The sequence below is a fragment of the Aricia agestis genome, chromosome 9, assembly GCF_905147365.1.
Source record: "Aricia agestis chromosome 9, ilAriAges1.1, whole genome shotgun sequence".
NCBI classification, from domain to species: Eukaryota; Metazoa; Arthropoda; class Insecta; order Lepidoptera; family Lycaenidae; genus Aricia; species Aricia agestis.
The window spans coordinates 221,786-236,714 of NC_056414.1; the positions used below are offsets into that span (position 1 = coordinate 221,786).

The following is a 14,929-nucleotide window of genomic DNA, read 5'->3' on the forward strand; positions in this document are numbered from 1 at the left end:
CGTGTATTTTGAATTTTCCCTAAAAAAATCCCCTAAACATTTTCCCCCTGTTAACTTGGTCGAAAACCCCCTAAATCTAGGGGGAAATCCCCTGATCTGGCAACCCTGACTGAAAATGGAAAATGCACAGCATGGAGGTAATAAACTATCCTTAATCTGTGGGCAAAACTCCCTGTCAAGTGTCAAGTCTAGTGTATGGAACATAGATAAAGTTATATAGTATAGAATATGTAGTCTTAGCCCGTCACGCGTCATCGCGTGGCCATTTTGTGCTTATTTTCATACAAGTAGTGTGCGTTTATTTTCTTGAATATTTCTGTTTGTCGATTATTTCGAAGCACATTATGATACAGGAAAGAAAGTCAATTAGTTCATGATATCGATTAACTATAGTTCAAGTGATGAGAATCCGTAAACGCACGTAAAAAGCTATGCAATTTTTATAGCCAAATTATTAATTGATGTGACATTTTTAGCACCAATGCCTTATATAGCACGAATAAGGGATTAATAAACTTATAAATTATCTTTTTTGCTTACAAAAATACCGATTGAAAAGCCCAAAAAACGTTGTTCAAAACGTAAGTTTTGAACAACGTTTTTTGGGCTTTAATGTTAAATCTACGTGTTTGAGGCATTCTTTGGCCATTCTTATGGTTTATTATTTAACGGAACCACAAAACTCAACAATATCTAGCATTAAATGTTCACTAAAAAATTTATTAACACTTTTATTACATGAAATATGCAGACCGACTCCTTTGTTATGTCCTAGTAAGTAGGGCATATCATTACACGCTTTTGGCGCTTATACACCTATACTTATAATCTATATTTATAATAAAATCGTAGAGGTAAAATTTTTGTACATTGAAAATAAACTTGAAAAAACGAGTTAGGGGCATGTTGAAGAGTAGTAGAACACATTTTAACTGTTTTTGAAATTTTTGTTTCTCTGTCTATTTGTCTGTTTGTTCAGGCTAATCTCTGAATCTGCTAGACCGATATTATTGAAATTTAGCATGATGATACCTTACATCCCTATTCCCTGGTCAACATTTTAGATACTTTTTTTAACCAACTTTCAGAAAAGGAGTAGTTAATGTTTACTTTGCTGTTTGTGGTTAGATTTTCAAAATTCTTTTTTTTGTTGTATAGATTGCCCGAATTTGATACCATGTTTACAATAAAATTGGCCAAATGCAAGTCGGACTCGCGCACGAAGGGTTCCGTACCGTTATAGAGAAAAAATAGGCCAAAAGTTGTGTTTTTATATGGGTGCCCTCCTTAAATTTTAATTACATTCTAATTTTATTATTATTTATTCAATTATATTATTAAGGATTCTGGGAAATTTTCAAGTGCCTGCCTATTGTCATTATTGATATCGAGCAAAAAAGGCCAAGAAAATCATGTTTGTTGTATGGGAGCCCCCTTAAATATTGATTTTATTTTGTTTTCAGTATTTGTTGTTATCAATGACGTAAGAAAAAGAGAGGACACGAAATGACCACAGGAACGCGCCCGCCTTCAAAAGTTGATGGCTAGTAATGGCGGATTTTACTAGAGACTCGGACTTAGAAGAAAAAAATTAACATTTATTATTTTTTTAAATTGAAACTAAAGTTAAAATTTTAAGTGCAAAACCGTCCACTCTAAACATACCAAAAATTAAAAAAAAAAAGAAATGAGCTCAAATAAATGTTTTATTTCAATAAAAATTATTGTACATAGATAAATAAACACAAAATAATAAAACAGATTTAATCCACAAGGTTTAGGCAACAAATCCGTCCGCTGCGTACGCTCCGATTCCCATCCAGTGGACGCGCATCTTTATACATACACACATAAGTATTATTACTTTGTTTTGTTACACCCTGTACATACGACAGCTGAAATCTATCGCGTGGGCTCAGGTCAGCTGTATACCACCTCACTTGATCAGAGGATTTTCCCTTAGTGGCCGCACCTCTCATAATCCCATACCTTCCTTCTCCTCCTCCTTAAATCTCCTTAACAACCATTGCCTGCAGACTAAAATGTTGCAAACTAGTACAGGGACCTAAAAATCTGAAATTAATGAAAAGTTTTTCATTTACTACATTTCCATACATAAATTATTATAGTTAATGACCTTAACGTGCAATTAATTACTACAATAAATCAATAGACACATTTCAACATTTTCGAAATTAACTGCATACATATTGATACATTATAATATTTTCCATGAAATAATAATCTATCTTTTTCATATTATTATAGTTTAAGTTGTAAATTATTATACAAATATGCAAATAATCACTATGACATACTTTGTTTTAGAACACGGTATGACATAGTTATGTTTTGCTTCAATTTATCAATTTACGGTTATATTTACATTTTACAATGGCTTACCTTTTTTTTTTCAATTTACAATTTTTGAAAGAGTTGCTACAAAATAATTTTCACTAACTGAAAATCGAATTTTGAGTTTTAAACTTCTTCTTCGTCTTTTTTATCAACCAATCACAGTCGATCTTGCTTAAAAATTGTACAGATTATCCAACTTAATTTAGTTGCTACGTTTAAATTTGGAACCCAATTTTTTTTTGTTTGAAAGTTTCACCCACCTGGCCACTATTAGCATGTCCCTATGTTTTCCTTTTTTCATAATTTTATTATTAAAAAAGATAAGAACGCCCAAAAACCCAAAAAAATTGCCAGATTTTTCTCTGTGTTCAAACACCCAGAAAACAAAACTGGCTAAAATATACAAAAAAAAAATACAACATAGGAACATAGCTCAAGCCTTCCTTTAATTCTTGATGAAAAAAGTACTTAAATCGGTTAAGTTTTGGAGAAGGTATCAGCGGACAACGAATCGAAGATTTTCTGTTCTTCTATTAGAACTTTTGTCGTGTTGTTTCTATCGAGCTCTGCGGTAGGAGACTTGAGATTGGTGAGACAGCAATACATTTTCAAATACCTATTTTCAATTTCTCTCGCCCCTGGTGTATCCTCTTAAAGCCGTGTTTTTCCAAATATTTACACTGTTGCTTAAAACTTCCGTCATCACTTTATCACGATCATGTTCTTATTGGTATAGACACAATATTGTATTTATTGACCCGAACATAACTCGGCTTAGTAACGCTTTGATTTACTGCTAAATGGCGCAAAACACAACATTTTGCAAAAAAAAAAACAAGTTTATCTTGTAGTTTACGTTTATTTTAGATAGATGGCATTGATACCTCAGTTTATGAAAAATTTCGTTAAGTAACGGTATTACTTTAAAGGTGCGTTATGTAAACTCAACCGTATCATAATAATTATGTTTCTAGGAACATAGTAATGAATAGCTTGCATTTAACTATGTAACGGTATGTATAGGAATATGATTATATTACTGCTATAATATCTATCATACTGCGACATCTATAAAAGCTTACAATGCTTCTACAATAATTATCAAATTTCTACCTTATAATAAGTTCAAAAGGAAATGATTAATTGGCTGAATCTAAAAAATATTATTCACAAATATTATAACAGAATTCCTCAATGTATAAAATGTTTTGTAATTATTATAAGTATCGATTTTTGACTTCATATTTTGAAATGTAATTATTAGCTAGTAAAATTACGACATGACTATTGTATTGAATTATTTACTTTATGCTATAGTTAAGTATATAAGTATGTAACGGTGAACTGAACATTTTATCTTGTAGACTAATAATGCAATAAGAATGTATCTCTATCAAGACTAAATTGTTAACACCAATGAATTTGTATGCTTTTATAATATTAGTTTAAAGTGTTGATCATAAGAAGGATTATAAGTGTAACATCAAAATGTACCACCACTAAAAAAGCAAATAAAGAATATGAATATGAAAGAAATAACTTTATTAATTATTGAGATCATTACTTTGAATAATATGTAATTACTAATTAATATAAAAAGTAAGAAAACACTTAACTCTTCATTGATAACCATAATTGGTTATTCTGGACTGGAAATAACTGAATAAATAAAAGTAACAGAAGTTATATTTATTACCTATTAGTATTTTATATATAGCTATGCAACAGTAGATTTTATAACATTCATTTTAGGCTGATTAATTTTCAATAAAAGAAGTTATCAATAGTAATAATTTTAATCTTGCCACAATATAAGTGATATTGTGGCAAATTTGCAGCAACACTTCCACAACACACATTCCCAAAATATTAGATATTTCATTCATCAAGTTCTCCTTTATGCCCGCAAACTGTCTGCTACAAATTACAATGCACTTCTTTTGCTACATGTCCTCTTCCAGGTGGATTCATAATTATACTTCTGAATAAGTAAAAAAAACTTTAAATAAAATTTATCGATAAAGCCACATCACTATTGTTCATACAATATTACTACTACAAATTGAAAATGTAAATAATCGACGTATTTATTGCAATCAAGACATGTGGTAAGAGATTCCATTTGTTTTGTTTACTTTTGGAGTCATAATTTGTACATTTTCGATACACGCACGACGTCATTTTCAATTTATTTAGGTAAGACAAGACCCAGCACGTTCGTGACTGCGCTCGATGCAGACTAAACAACAGACGACCCAATTGGGCCGTATTTGAATCTTCACAACGCGCGCGGTAGTAACATATCTGCTTTGAGTTTTTCATCATTGAATGGAGATCAGTGTCTTAGCCCGTCATCGCGTGGCCCTTTTGTGCTTATTTTCATACAAGTAGTGTGCGTTTATTCTTTTAAATATTTCTATTTATCGAATATTTCGAAGCACATTATGATACAGGAAAGAAAGTCAATTAGTTCATGATATCGATTAACTATAGTTCAAGTGATGATAATCCGTAAACACACGTAAAAAGCTATGCAATATTTATAGCCAAATTATTAATTGATGTGACATTTTTAGCACTAATGCCTGATATAACACGAATAAGGGATTAATAAACTTATAAATTATCTTTTTTGCTTACAAAAATACCGATTGAAAAGCCCATAAAACGTTGTTCAAAACTTACGTATTTAATGTTAAATCCACGTGTTTGAGGCATTCTTTGGCTATTCTTATGGTTAATTATTTAGCGGAACCACAAAACTCAACAATATCTAGCATTAAATATTCACTAAAAACCTTTATTAATACTTTTATTACATGAAATATGCAGACCGACTCCTTTTTTATGTCCTAGTAAGTAGGACATAACATTACACGCTTTTGACGCTTATACACCGATTTAAGGCTCTCTCCAGTCTATAGTACCACAATGGTGTGGGCAAGTGAAACAACTTCAAGAAACGTGCCATTTTGTGTTCCCTACAAAACTCCATCGAAAGTTTTAGTAAGGGGTTTACCACTTTACTAAAACAACTGACTTGACTCATTGATTTTACTGACTACTTTTTTAGATTTTTACTAGACTTTCGATTTGACGATCATCTGAAAAAAGGACTTTAAATTTTGTAAACTTTTCACGAAAAAATTTTTTTCCCGCCTTATTTTACTTGACACTGGCCATGATTAAAAAGCCGAGCGCCATATTATGAAAAAAAAACAGTGACATTTTGTATAGAACTGTCGCTTGTCAGTTTGTAACAGGTTAAAAGTATTCTGTGGTTTGTAAGTTCCAAGTTCCAACTTCCATCCACAATGCGAAAAAAATTGATATCAAATCAAACTTCATAAACTCAGAACCCTCAGAACTAGTAGTGTAAATTGTAATGTTGGCATAAGTTTTTATATAGAAACTGTGTTTGTAACATTTTCCTAGAAGCTTCTTACATTCTTCTTTGCATACTCGAGATCGTTATAAATTAACCTAATTTATACAGTAATCTTCAGAGGGAAACAAAACTCAAAATGAAAGGTTCTAAATGTGTCGTGTACGCCAATCGTTGTTTGGGCAGCAGGATATCTAGCCAAAGGTAATACACAATAAATACTGGTCTAGTAGTTTCGAAGTAAACTGACATACTTTTGTGTCGCACTCAGTGTAATCACTTGGTGTTTACCTTGGACTTTGTTCCGTGGCCCGAAACCATAAATAGAACACCGAGTTCCAAGTTCATAGTACATTGTAACAAGGTCGATTATAGACAAACATAAATAAATACTTTAAATGTGCCTTCTAAATTAAAATACAAAATATTCAAGACCAAAATGAAAAATAAACCATTTTTAATGTTTGTACACAGTTTACACAATGTTATAATTTAAGTAACATAATGTCTCTTTACACAGTGTGCCTCTTGGCTTGAGCTCTCTGGGATGACTTTAGCTGTTTTCTATTCTTTGTCCATCTCTAATTTAACTCTGCTGTGTGTTTTGAATCCTCATTTCGATGAAACTGTCAGTCTCATGCAGGTAACTGGTAATCTGTTGACACACTATGGTACTTGCCTTCCCAATTGTCGCCCTTAGGTTGTGCACTATCATATACTATTTCTGCTGGTCAACACATCAGTCTGAAGGTAGGCATTACTGTTTATCGGTTCTCTAATGTTGCAACAGCATTGTTTCCAATGTTTTTTTAATGAAATAAGGGGGCAAACAAGCAAACGGGTCACCTGATGGGAAGCAACTTCTGTCGCCCATGGACACTCGCAGCATCAGAAGAGCTGAAGGTGCATTGCCGGCCTTTTAAGAGGGAATAGGGTAATAGGGGAGGGTAGGGATAGGAAGGGAAAGGAATAGGGGAGGGTAGGGAAGGTAATAGGGTAGGGGATTGGGCCTCCGGTAAACTCACTCACTCAGTGAAACACAGTGTAAGCGCTGTTTCACGCCGGTTTTCTGTGAGCCCGTGGTATTTCTCCAGTCAAATCGTTGTTGGTGGTGGTTTTTCACTCTAACTTGCCTGATATAGTTAGGCCTTCCTGTAAAATTTCTGACATAGCAAGGTTAGTTCTTTGAGTCATATTAAGAATAGAGTTCCCATGGACTGCACCAGCTTGCCCACAATATTTTTTACTAAATTACACAGCATTAAACAGCTTTCAATACTATAAACAAATAACAAGGAAGCATAACATTAGATAATCAGGTTAAGAGGTTGGTACTCATTAGTGATCTGTATAATTGACACAGACCTTTGTAACATGTTTAATTCAATGTTCATACTTTAAAGTTTAAACCTTATTTTTTCTCATTGCTGACTGTACATATTTTTATCTAATCAATTGATTATATTTTTTGATTGAGTTTATTTTTTTTATTTTTCATCAAATAAAATTTGAAGGAAATGTAGATGCAAATTATAAACAAAAGTCATAGATTTTGATGATGGATGGTCCCTTTCTCTTTTGTTCGTGTTATCAATATAAAATACCAGCTGTTGTGGACAGCACAATTTCAAATTGCATTCAAACAAACAAAAAAAAACAATCTACCTAGCTTTATAATATTAGTACATATTAATGCAAAATCCATTCAGTCGTTATAATAATATCATATCCACCAGACAATGTTTTGTGTCTATAATATTAGTGGTGAGTAATGGAGGAGTATGTGTGTGCGCAGACGGCTGGCGACGGCGGCGGCGAAGGAGGCCCCGCGGCCGGCGCGGCAGAGCGGCTCCTTCACCATGAACCTGTTCCGCGGGCGCGTGGAGCCGGCGCAGGTGTTCCCCTTCCCTGAGCCGCTCAGCGAGGAGCAGCGCCAGACCCTCGCCGAGCTCGTGCCGCCCGTCGAGAAGTTCTTCCAGGAGGTGTGTACATGTCATACACTCGGAAATATTTCCTAGTAACTAGTGAACGATCTGCCTCACGGGCCACGGCAATATGATATCACTATTTTAATCTAAAGCACGGCTCCGAAATAGCTATTGGACTATTGAATCCAGTCCTTCGAAATAGCTGAATTCTGGCGTATGATAAGTTACAAAATTTTATATTTTAATTTGAATCGGCGTGCCGGCTAGATTGGCGATAAACTCGAATAACGAGGAGTTTCAAAACGTCGGGGACGAATTCCAGGTTAACGACCCGGCAAAGAACGACGCGACGGCGCAGATCGACGAGACGACGCTGGCGGGGCTGTGGGAGCTCGGCGCCTTCGGTCTGCAGGTGCCCGGCGAGCTGGGCGGGCTGGGGCTGAGCAACACGCAGTACGCGCGCCTGGTGGAGGTGGTGGGCGCGCACGACCTCGGCGTCGGCATCACGCTCGGCGCGCACCAGTCCATCGGCTTCAAGGGCATCCTGCTGGTCGGCACGCCGGAGCAGAAGGCCAAGTACCTGCCGCGCGTCACCGCCGGCGAGTACGCCGCCTTCTGCCTCACCGAGCCCTCCTCGGGCTCCGACGCCGGTTCCATCAAGTACGCTCCTCGCTTCCACCGATTTCGTCTCCCCTAACCGTTTAAATTGAGTTGCAGTACATAAATCAGCTAAAATGTTTTTCTAGTCACTTTTAAACACAACACAAAATTTTGTAACATGCTAAAATAATAAATTTAACGGCCGGTGCAAGTGTAGCATGTCGTGTGTCTTAGGTCGCGCGCGGTGCTGTCGCCGGACGGGCAGCACTACATCCTCAACGGCTCCAAGATCTGGATCAGCAACGGCGGGATCGCCGAGATCATGACCGTCTTCGCCCAGACCCCCGTCGAGAAGGACGGCAAGACCGTCGACAAGGTGGGCCCCGATTCTGTTGCCCCATCGTTTAGCGAAAATGCTCTCACAGACTCGTTTCTTAAAAAAATATTACATGCTATTTAAAATTTTAATTAATTCTTACGCAAATTTAACGAGTACTATTTGTAATATTTCGATAATATGTACTTTTGTTATGAAATATTTTTAAGCAAGTACAACCTCGAAATGCTGCGAAGTGAGTCGGAATCGGCCGAGCGAGAGCGCACTGCAAAGTAGATATAATATACGAACTGCCGCAGGTGACGGCGTTCATCGTGGAGCGCGGGTTCGGCGGCGTGTCGTCGGGCCCGCCCGAGAACAAGATGGGCATTCGCTGCTCCAACACCGCCGAGGTGTACTACGAGGACGTGCGCGTTCCCGTCGCCAACGTGCTCGGCGGCGTCGGCAACGGCTTCAAGGTCGCCATGAACATCCTCAACAATGGCCGCTTCGGCATGGCGGCCGCGCTGGCGGGCACGCAGCGCGCCGCTCTGCGCCAGGCCGCCGAGCACGCCGCCACGCGCGTGCAGTTCGGCCGCCGCCTCGCCGACTTCGCCTCCGTGCAGGAGAAGCTCGCGCGCATGGCGCAGCTGCAGTACGTCACCGAGTCGCTCGCCTACCTCGTCAGCGGCACCATGGACGCCGGCGCGCAGGACTACCACCTCGAGGCGGCCATCTCGAAGGTGTTCGCGTCCGAGGCGGCGTGGGCCGTCGTCGACGAGGCGATCCAGGTGCTCGGCGGCATGGGCTACATGAAGGCGACGGGGCTCGAGCGCGTGCTGCGCGACCTGCGCATCTTCCGCATCTTCGAGGGCGCCAACGACATCCTGCGCCTTTTCGTGGCGCTGACCGGCATCCAGTTCGCGGGCTCGCACCTGCAGGAGCTGATGCGCGCCTTCAAGAACCCCGCCGCCAACCTCGGGCTGATCTTCAGCGAGGCGGGTGCGCGCGCAGGCCGGGCGGTGGGGCTCGGCGGCGCGGGCGGCGCGCTCGAGCCGCTCGTGGCGGCGGAGCTGCGGCCGGCGGCGCGCGAGCTGGCGCGGCGCGTGCAGGAGTTCGGCGGCGCTGTGGAGGCGGCGCTGCGCAAGTTCGGCCGCGGCGTGGTGGAGGAGCAGCTGGTGCTGCAGGCGCTGGCGGCCGGCGCCATCGACGCCTACACCACCGCCGCGGTGCTGGCGCGCGCCTCCCGCGCCGCCCGCCTCGGCCTGCCCTCCGCCGCCCACGAGCTGCGCCTGGCGGAGGCGTGGGCGGAGGCGGCGACGGAGCGCATGGGTGCGGTGCCGCTGGCGCTGTCGCCGCGCGCGCTGGCGCAGGGCAAGCGCGTCACGGAGCTGGGCCGGGCGGTGGCGGCGGCCGGCGGTCAGCCCTGCCCCTCGCCCCTCAACTTGTGATGTGTCGCTCCGCACCTGAATTTCTCCGACATCATGCGTGTTCGATGCGCCCGATTATTATAATAATATCTATCACGCACGATCGTACTCGTCGACCTCTATAATCCGGCGGGCCGGTGTACCGACGTGCCGGTGTACCGACGTGCCGGTGTACTGACGTGCCGGTGGCGGTGCTCCGGCTCGCCGGCGACTGCGGTGCGGTGCAGTCTTCGTGGATGCCGGCGGCGGCTTCCGCGCTAACTTTGCTTCTTCTAATTGTTGAGTCTGTACAATCGTATAAGCAGTTAGTTTCTAACTAATCAAATATTATTAGCTTGTAATTAGTTAAAATAGAAAAATTGCAATACAGTATAGCTAGTTATTATAATATTATTAAGAGGAGTCCACACCGCAGTTTTTCCATACAAACGCTGTCCCCTGTTTCCTCCCTGGATAATACCGGTAGAGTTATGATTTTTTTCCTGAATATCTATGGCCACTAATAGCATGTCCCTATGTTTTCTTTTTTTTCATAATTTTATTATTAAAAAAGATAATATTATTAAAAACGTCTAAAAACCCAAAAAAATGGCAAGATTTTCCTCTGTGTTCAAACACCCAGAAAACAAAACTGGCTAAAATATATAAAAAAAATAAAACATAGGAACACAGCTCAAGCCTTGCTTTAATTCTTAATGAAAAAAGTACTTAAATCGGTTAAGTTTTGAAGAAGGAATCAGCGGACAACGAATCGAAGATTTTCTGTTCTTTTATTACAACTTTTGTCGTGTTGTCTCTATCGCGCTCTGCGGTGGGAGACTTGAGATTGGTGAGACAGCAATACATTTTCAAATACCTATTTTCAATTTCTCTCGCCCCTGGTGTATCCTCTTAAGTCGATGGTGCTTCGTAGTCCGTACTCGGTAAGCTGACCCTCGATAGCCATAATCACCATAGATAACCACTCGAGCAACAGCAAGTCTGCTCCGTCGCTTCAACGAAGACTCGTCCCGCGCCGTTCCCTGTAAAAATATAAAATATATTTAAATATAAGATTATAAAATGTGTATAATAAATAGGAGTAAATGCGAAAAGATAAATTATTTTCAATAAAGTATTTTTACGAAATAATATTTTGTTTTTCTTAGGGCGATAATGTATGTCGGCATTTCGATGGCCTCCATATTATAGGCCTCATGTTGTTAATGCTGCCAAGTGCCAGGGGCTCACAGACTACAGGGGCTTGAGGCACCTCTCCACCTTAAAAGAGTCTATAGAAGCGTTAATGTAGTTTAAAGCGTTAGTGTAACGACTCACGTAACAAAATGATAATATTAGTATAATAGCCTATTATACTACCTATTATTAATAGGTAGGTAACTGGCATAGCTGGGCACCGTTAATCAAATAGTTAACTTCGTTAATCGTTAATCAGTTATACTATGGGGAAATAGCATCAATAATCATGAACTTTTTATTCTTCAAAAAAAATGTATCAAAATAATAGCCCAAATAAAAAATAGAGAAAGTTGCAGACCATATTTCATTAAATATAATTTACTTACCCTCCCATCCATTTACATTCAAGAAATTAGTCTATTTGTTTTCAAGAATTTTAATTATTTTACAAAAGTGAAGGACACACACAATATCAACACCAGACATAAAAATAGGCTACACCTCCCATATTCCAGAATAAAAATGCTAAATGAAAGCCCTTATTACATGGCAGTTAAAATATATAACCGTCTACCAGAGGAAATAAAAAATGAAACTAAACTAATTTTATTTACTAGAAAATTAAAGAATTATTTAATTAAAAACTGCTTTTATTCCCTGGAAGATTTTCTTTCTAAAAATAATTATTAGGCAGAAGCAACAAAACTAATGTTAAGTTCAAAAAGTATATTACTTTAAATAAGTACAATCAATAAATAATACAGTTATATCTATAAATAATATATAATATATTACAAAATGTATAAGTTATACAATATTATATAAATATAACTATTTAAAATTTTCTTTAAGCAAGCGCCTGCACAAGGCACTAAGTTTGTACTTACATAAATTTGTTTGTATACTTGGTTTGCAAATAAAGTATTTGAATTTGAATCCGTTAAAAAAATGTTAGCTTCGTTAAACGTTAAAGCATTACATTTCGGACAAATTAACGCAAGTTAACGTTAATCGTTAATCCGTTAATATGTAATATGGCCTTGTTGTAACTTATATCATTGCGTTAGTGTACATACAAAACCTGTTGGTTTAAGGTTTTGGAAGTTAAAATGTTAGGGACAAAACAAAATACTTCTATAATTATTGTATTCTACCTAACTAAATTATACTGCACTCTTCTTTATCAACATGCAAATGATTAAAGTAACAATAAACAAATCACTCTCTCTATAAGCACCGGCGCTGAGTAAAGAAATGATAAAACGAAGAAATCTCTTCTCACTCGCACGCGCCTGAAAATGTATCTAGTATTGTTTTTGTTTCACTCGCTGCTGACGTGCCGCAGCGCCGCGCTGCCCGCCCGCCCGGCACTTGTCGTTTCAAACTAACTGTCTGAATCTGTTTTCGCGCCGCGTAGCGGTGCCATGCAGTAAATAGTAGGCATTGGATTAACGATTAACGGACTTCTGCATATTAACGGAAGTTAACGAGTCCGTTAATATTTTTAAAAGTTAATCCGTTAATCAAAATGTTAACTTCGTTAATTAACGGATTAACGAGATAATGACCAGATATGGTAACTGGGTAGGTACAATTTTATGTTTCTGTTTGTCGTACGTGTTACCAGAGACCTAAACATACAGTGTTACTTTTCCAATATGTTAGACAAAGACTAGCAACTTTTACAACCATTTGTAAAGTTTCATCCATACATACATCCATATATCCATACAAACTTTGTTGTTATTCGCTTCGCTAATATAGCAAAGCCGATCACGCGATAGTCACTGAGCGGCTAGTGGTGACTAGTGACTACTAGCCATCGTATATCACGATAACTTGCTGTGTGAAATATTTGAAATTTGTTGGTACTTGCATGTACTTGGTTTTTTTTTATGAAATAAGGGGGGCAAACGAGCAAACGGGTCACCTGATGGAAAGCAACTTCCGTCGCCCATGGACACTCGCAGCATCAGAAGACCTGCAAGTGCGTTGCCGGCCTTTTAAGAGGGAATAGGGTAATAGGGGAGGGTACGGAAGGGAATAGGGTAGGGGTTAGGGGAATGGGCCTCCGGTAAACTCACTCACTCGGCGAAACACAGCGCAAGCGCTGTTTCACGCCGGTTTCCTGTGAGAACGTGGTATTTATTCGGTCGAGCCGGCCCATTCGTGCCGAAGCATGGCTCTCCCACGTATATAACTCCCTCGTGGTAGAACCAGAGACCAGCTATGGTAGAACATAGCAGTTTGCACCCTCATTTTTTTGTTCACGATAAAAAGAACCAATTGAATGAATGTAGTGAAAGACAACATTACATTGTTTTGGCAGTAATAACCAATGTAAAGTTTGCAGACCCAGTCCTACAACGTGCACAATAAATACTTAGGTAAGTATAGTATTCTTTTCTTGCCCCCGCCCGGCCTTTTGGGTTCCGTATCTAACGGGCAAAAATGTAAAAATGGAACCTTGTTACTGAGACCTGTTGTCTGTCCCTCTGTCTGTCTCCAGGCTGCTCCTCGGGAACCGCGATATTCACAAATTAATAATTATGTATTTCTTTTGCCGTTACATTACAAGAGTAAATAGGTACTTAAAACAAAATAAAATTAATAGGTACTTATTTAAAAAAACGCGTTCGTATGGCGGTCTCCCTGGCTGCCAAACAAAACCGATTTTTGGCCCTTCCTGCTGATACCGAGTATCAATATAGCAACAGGATGGCAACAAGTTGGCACTGGAAATGTTCACATAGGTATACACAAAATAAACAATTGTATTTATTTAATAATAATTAATAGTAATAAAATCTATACGTGTGCTTCTCGCCGGATGATCCCGACAACACTGCCAACTCTGTTGCCGATGTGGTGATGCAGGGGATGGAACTTTTCATTCCGACCTCTGTAGTGCCAACTGGCAACAGATTTCGTCCCTGGTTTGGTTCATCCCCCAAAAAAGCTTCTCGCCGGAAGCAGGAGGCTTACCAATCCTGGGTCAACGCAGTGTCTGCTCGGGATTTAAATACCAGCACATATAAAAAGGAGTACAACCTTGCCTGTAGGTCCCTCAAGAAAGAGATTACTCGGGCAAAGCAACAGCACGTCAATAGAATTGGCAAGAGACTCGAGTGCCTCCCCTCGGGAACCCGTGCATTCTGGTCTCTGGCCAAAGCTATTGAAGGAAATTTCTGCAAGCCAACCCTACCATCCCTACACGTAGGAAATGGATCGTTGGCCCAGGACGCAAAGGACAAAGCCGATCTTCTGGGCAAGCTCTTTACGTCAAACTCGACCCTGGATGACGGGGGGCAGAAACCGCCGACCATACCGCGATGCACGTGCATCATGTCGGATATTCGGTATATATCGGTATGGAGATACTTTGTTACGGGTGTGAATCCCGGGAAAGGACATAGGATACTTTTTATCCCGGAAAAATATACGGTTGCCGCGCGATGAACGAATTTCGGCGCAACGGAGTTGCGAGCGTTATCTAAGTGAATAATAAAGGAGCGGCTCCCATACATAATAATATTTTATGTCTTTAATTTTGCTCTGTAATGGTGTAATGGTACAAAACTCTTCGTGTGCGAGTGCAACTCGCTCTTGCCCTATTCTTTAACTACGTAGGTGTTAGTAATAAGTTAATAACAATGTCCATTTTATGAATTATTTATTAAATCTAATCATAATACTTATATAACATTCTCATGTCAGTGTTTGTGCGCAAACT

General features: G+C 39.6%; 1 protein-coding gene across 1 annotated transcript; it reads left to right on the plus strand.

The window, feature by feature from the left end:
• Positions 1-5,659: 5,659 nt before the first annotated feature.
• Positions 5,660-10,183, plus strand: LOC121730174 (very long-chain specific acyl-CoA dehydrogenase, mitochondrial). Its single transcript, XM_042119100.1, has 5 exons — positions 5,660-5,947; positions 7,539-7,725; positions 7,994-8,331; positions 8,506-8,647; positions 8,908-10,183. The coding sequence occupies exons 1-5, from the start codon at positions 5,883-5,885 to the stop codon at positions 10,036-10,038; spliced, it is 1,863 nt and encodes a 620-aa protein (XP_041975034.1). The 5' UTR covers positions 5,660-5,882; the 3' UTR covers positions 10,039-10,183.
• Positions 10,184-14,929: the final 4,746 nt, after the last annotated feature.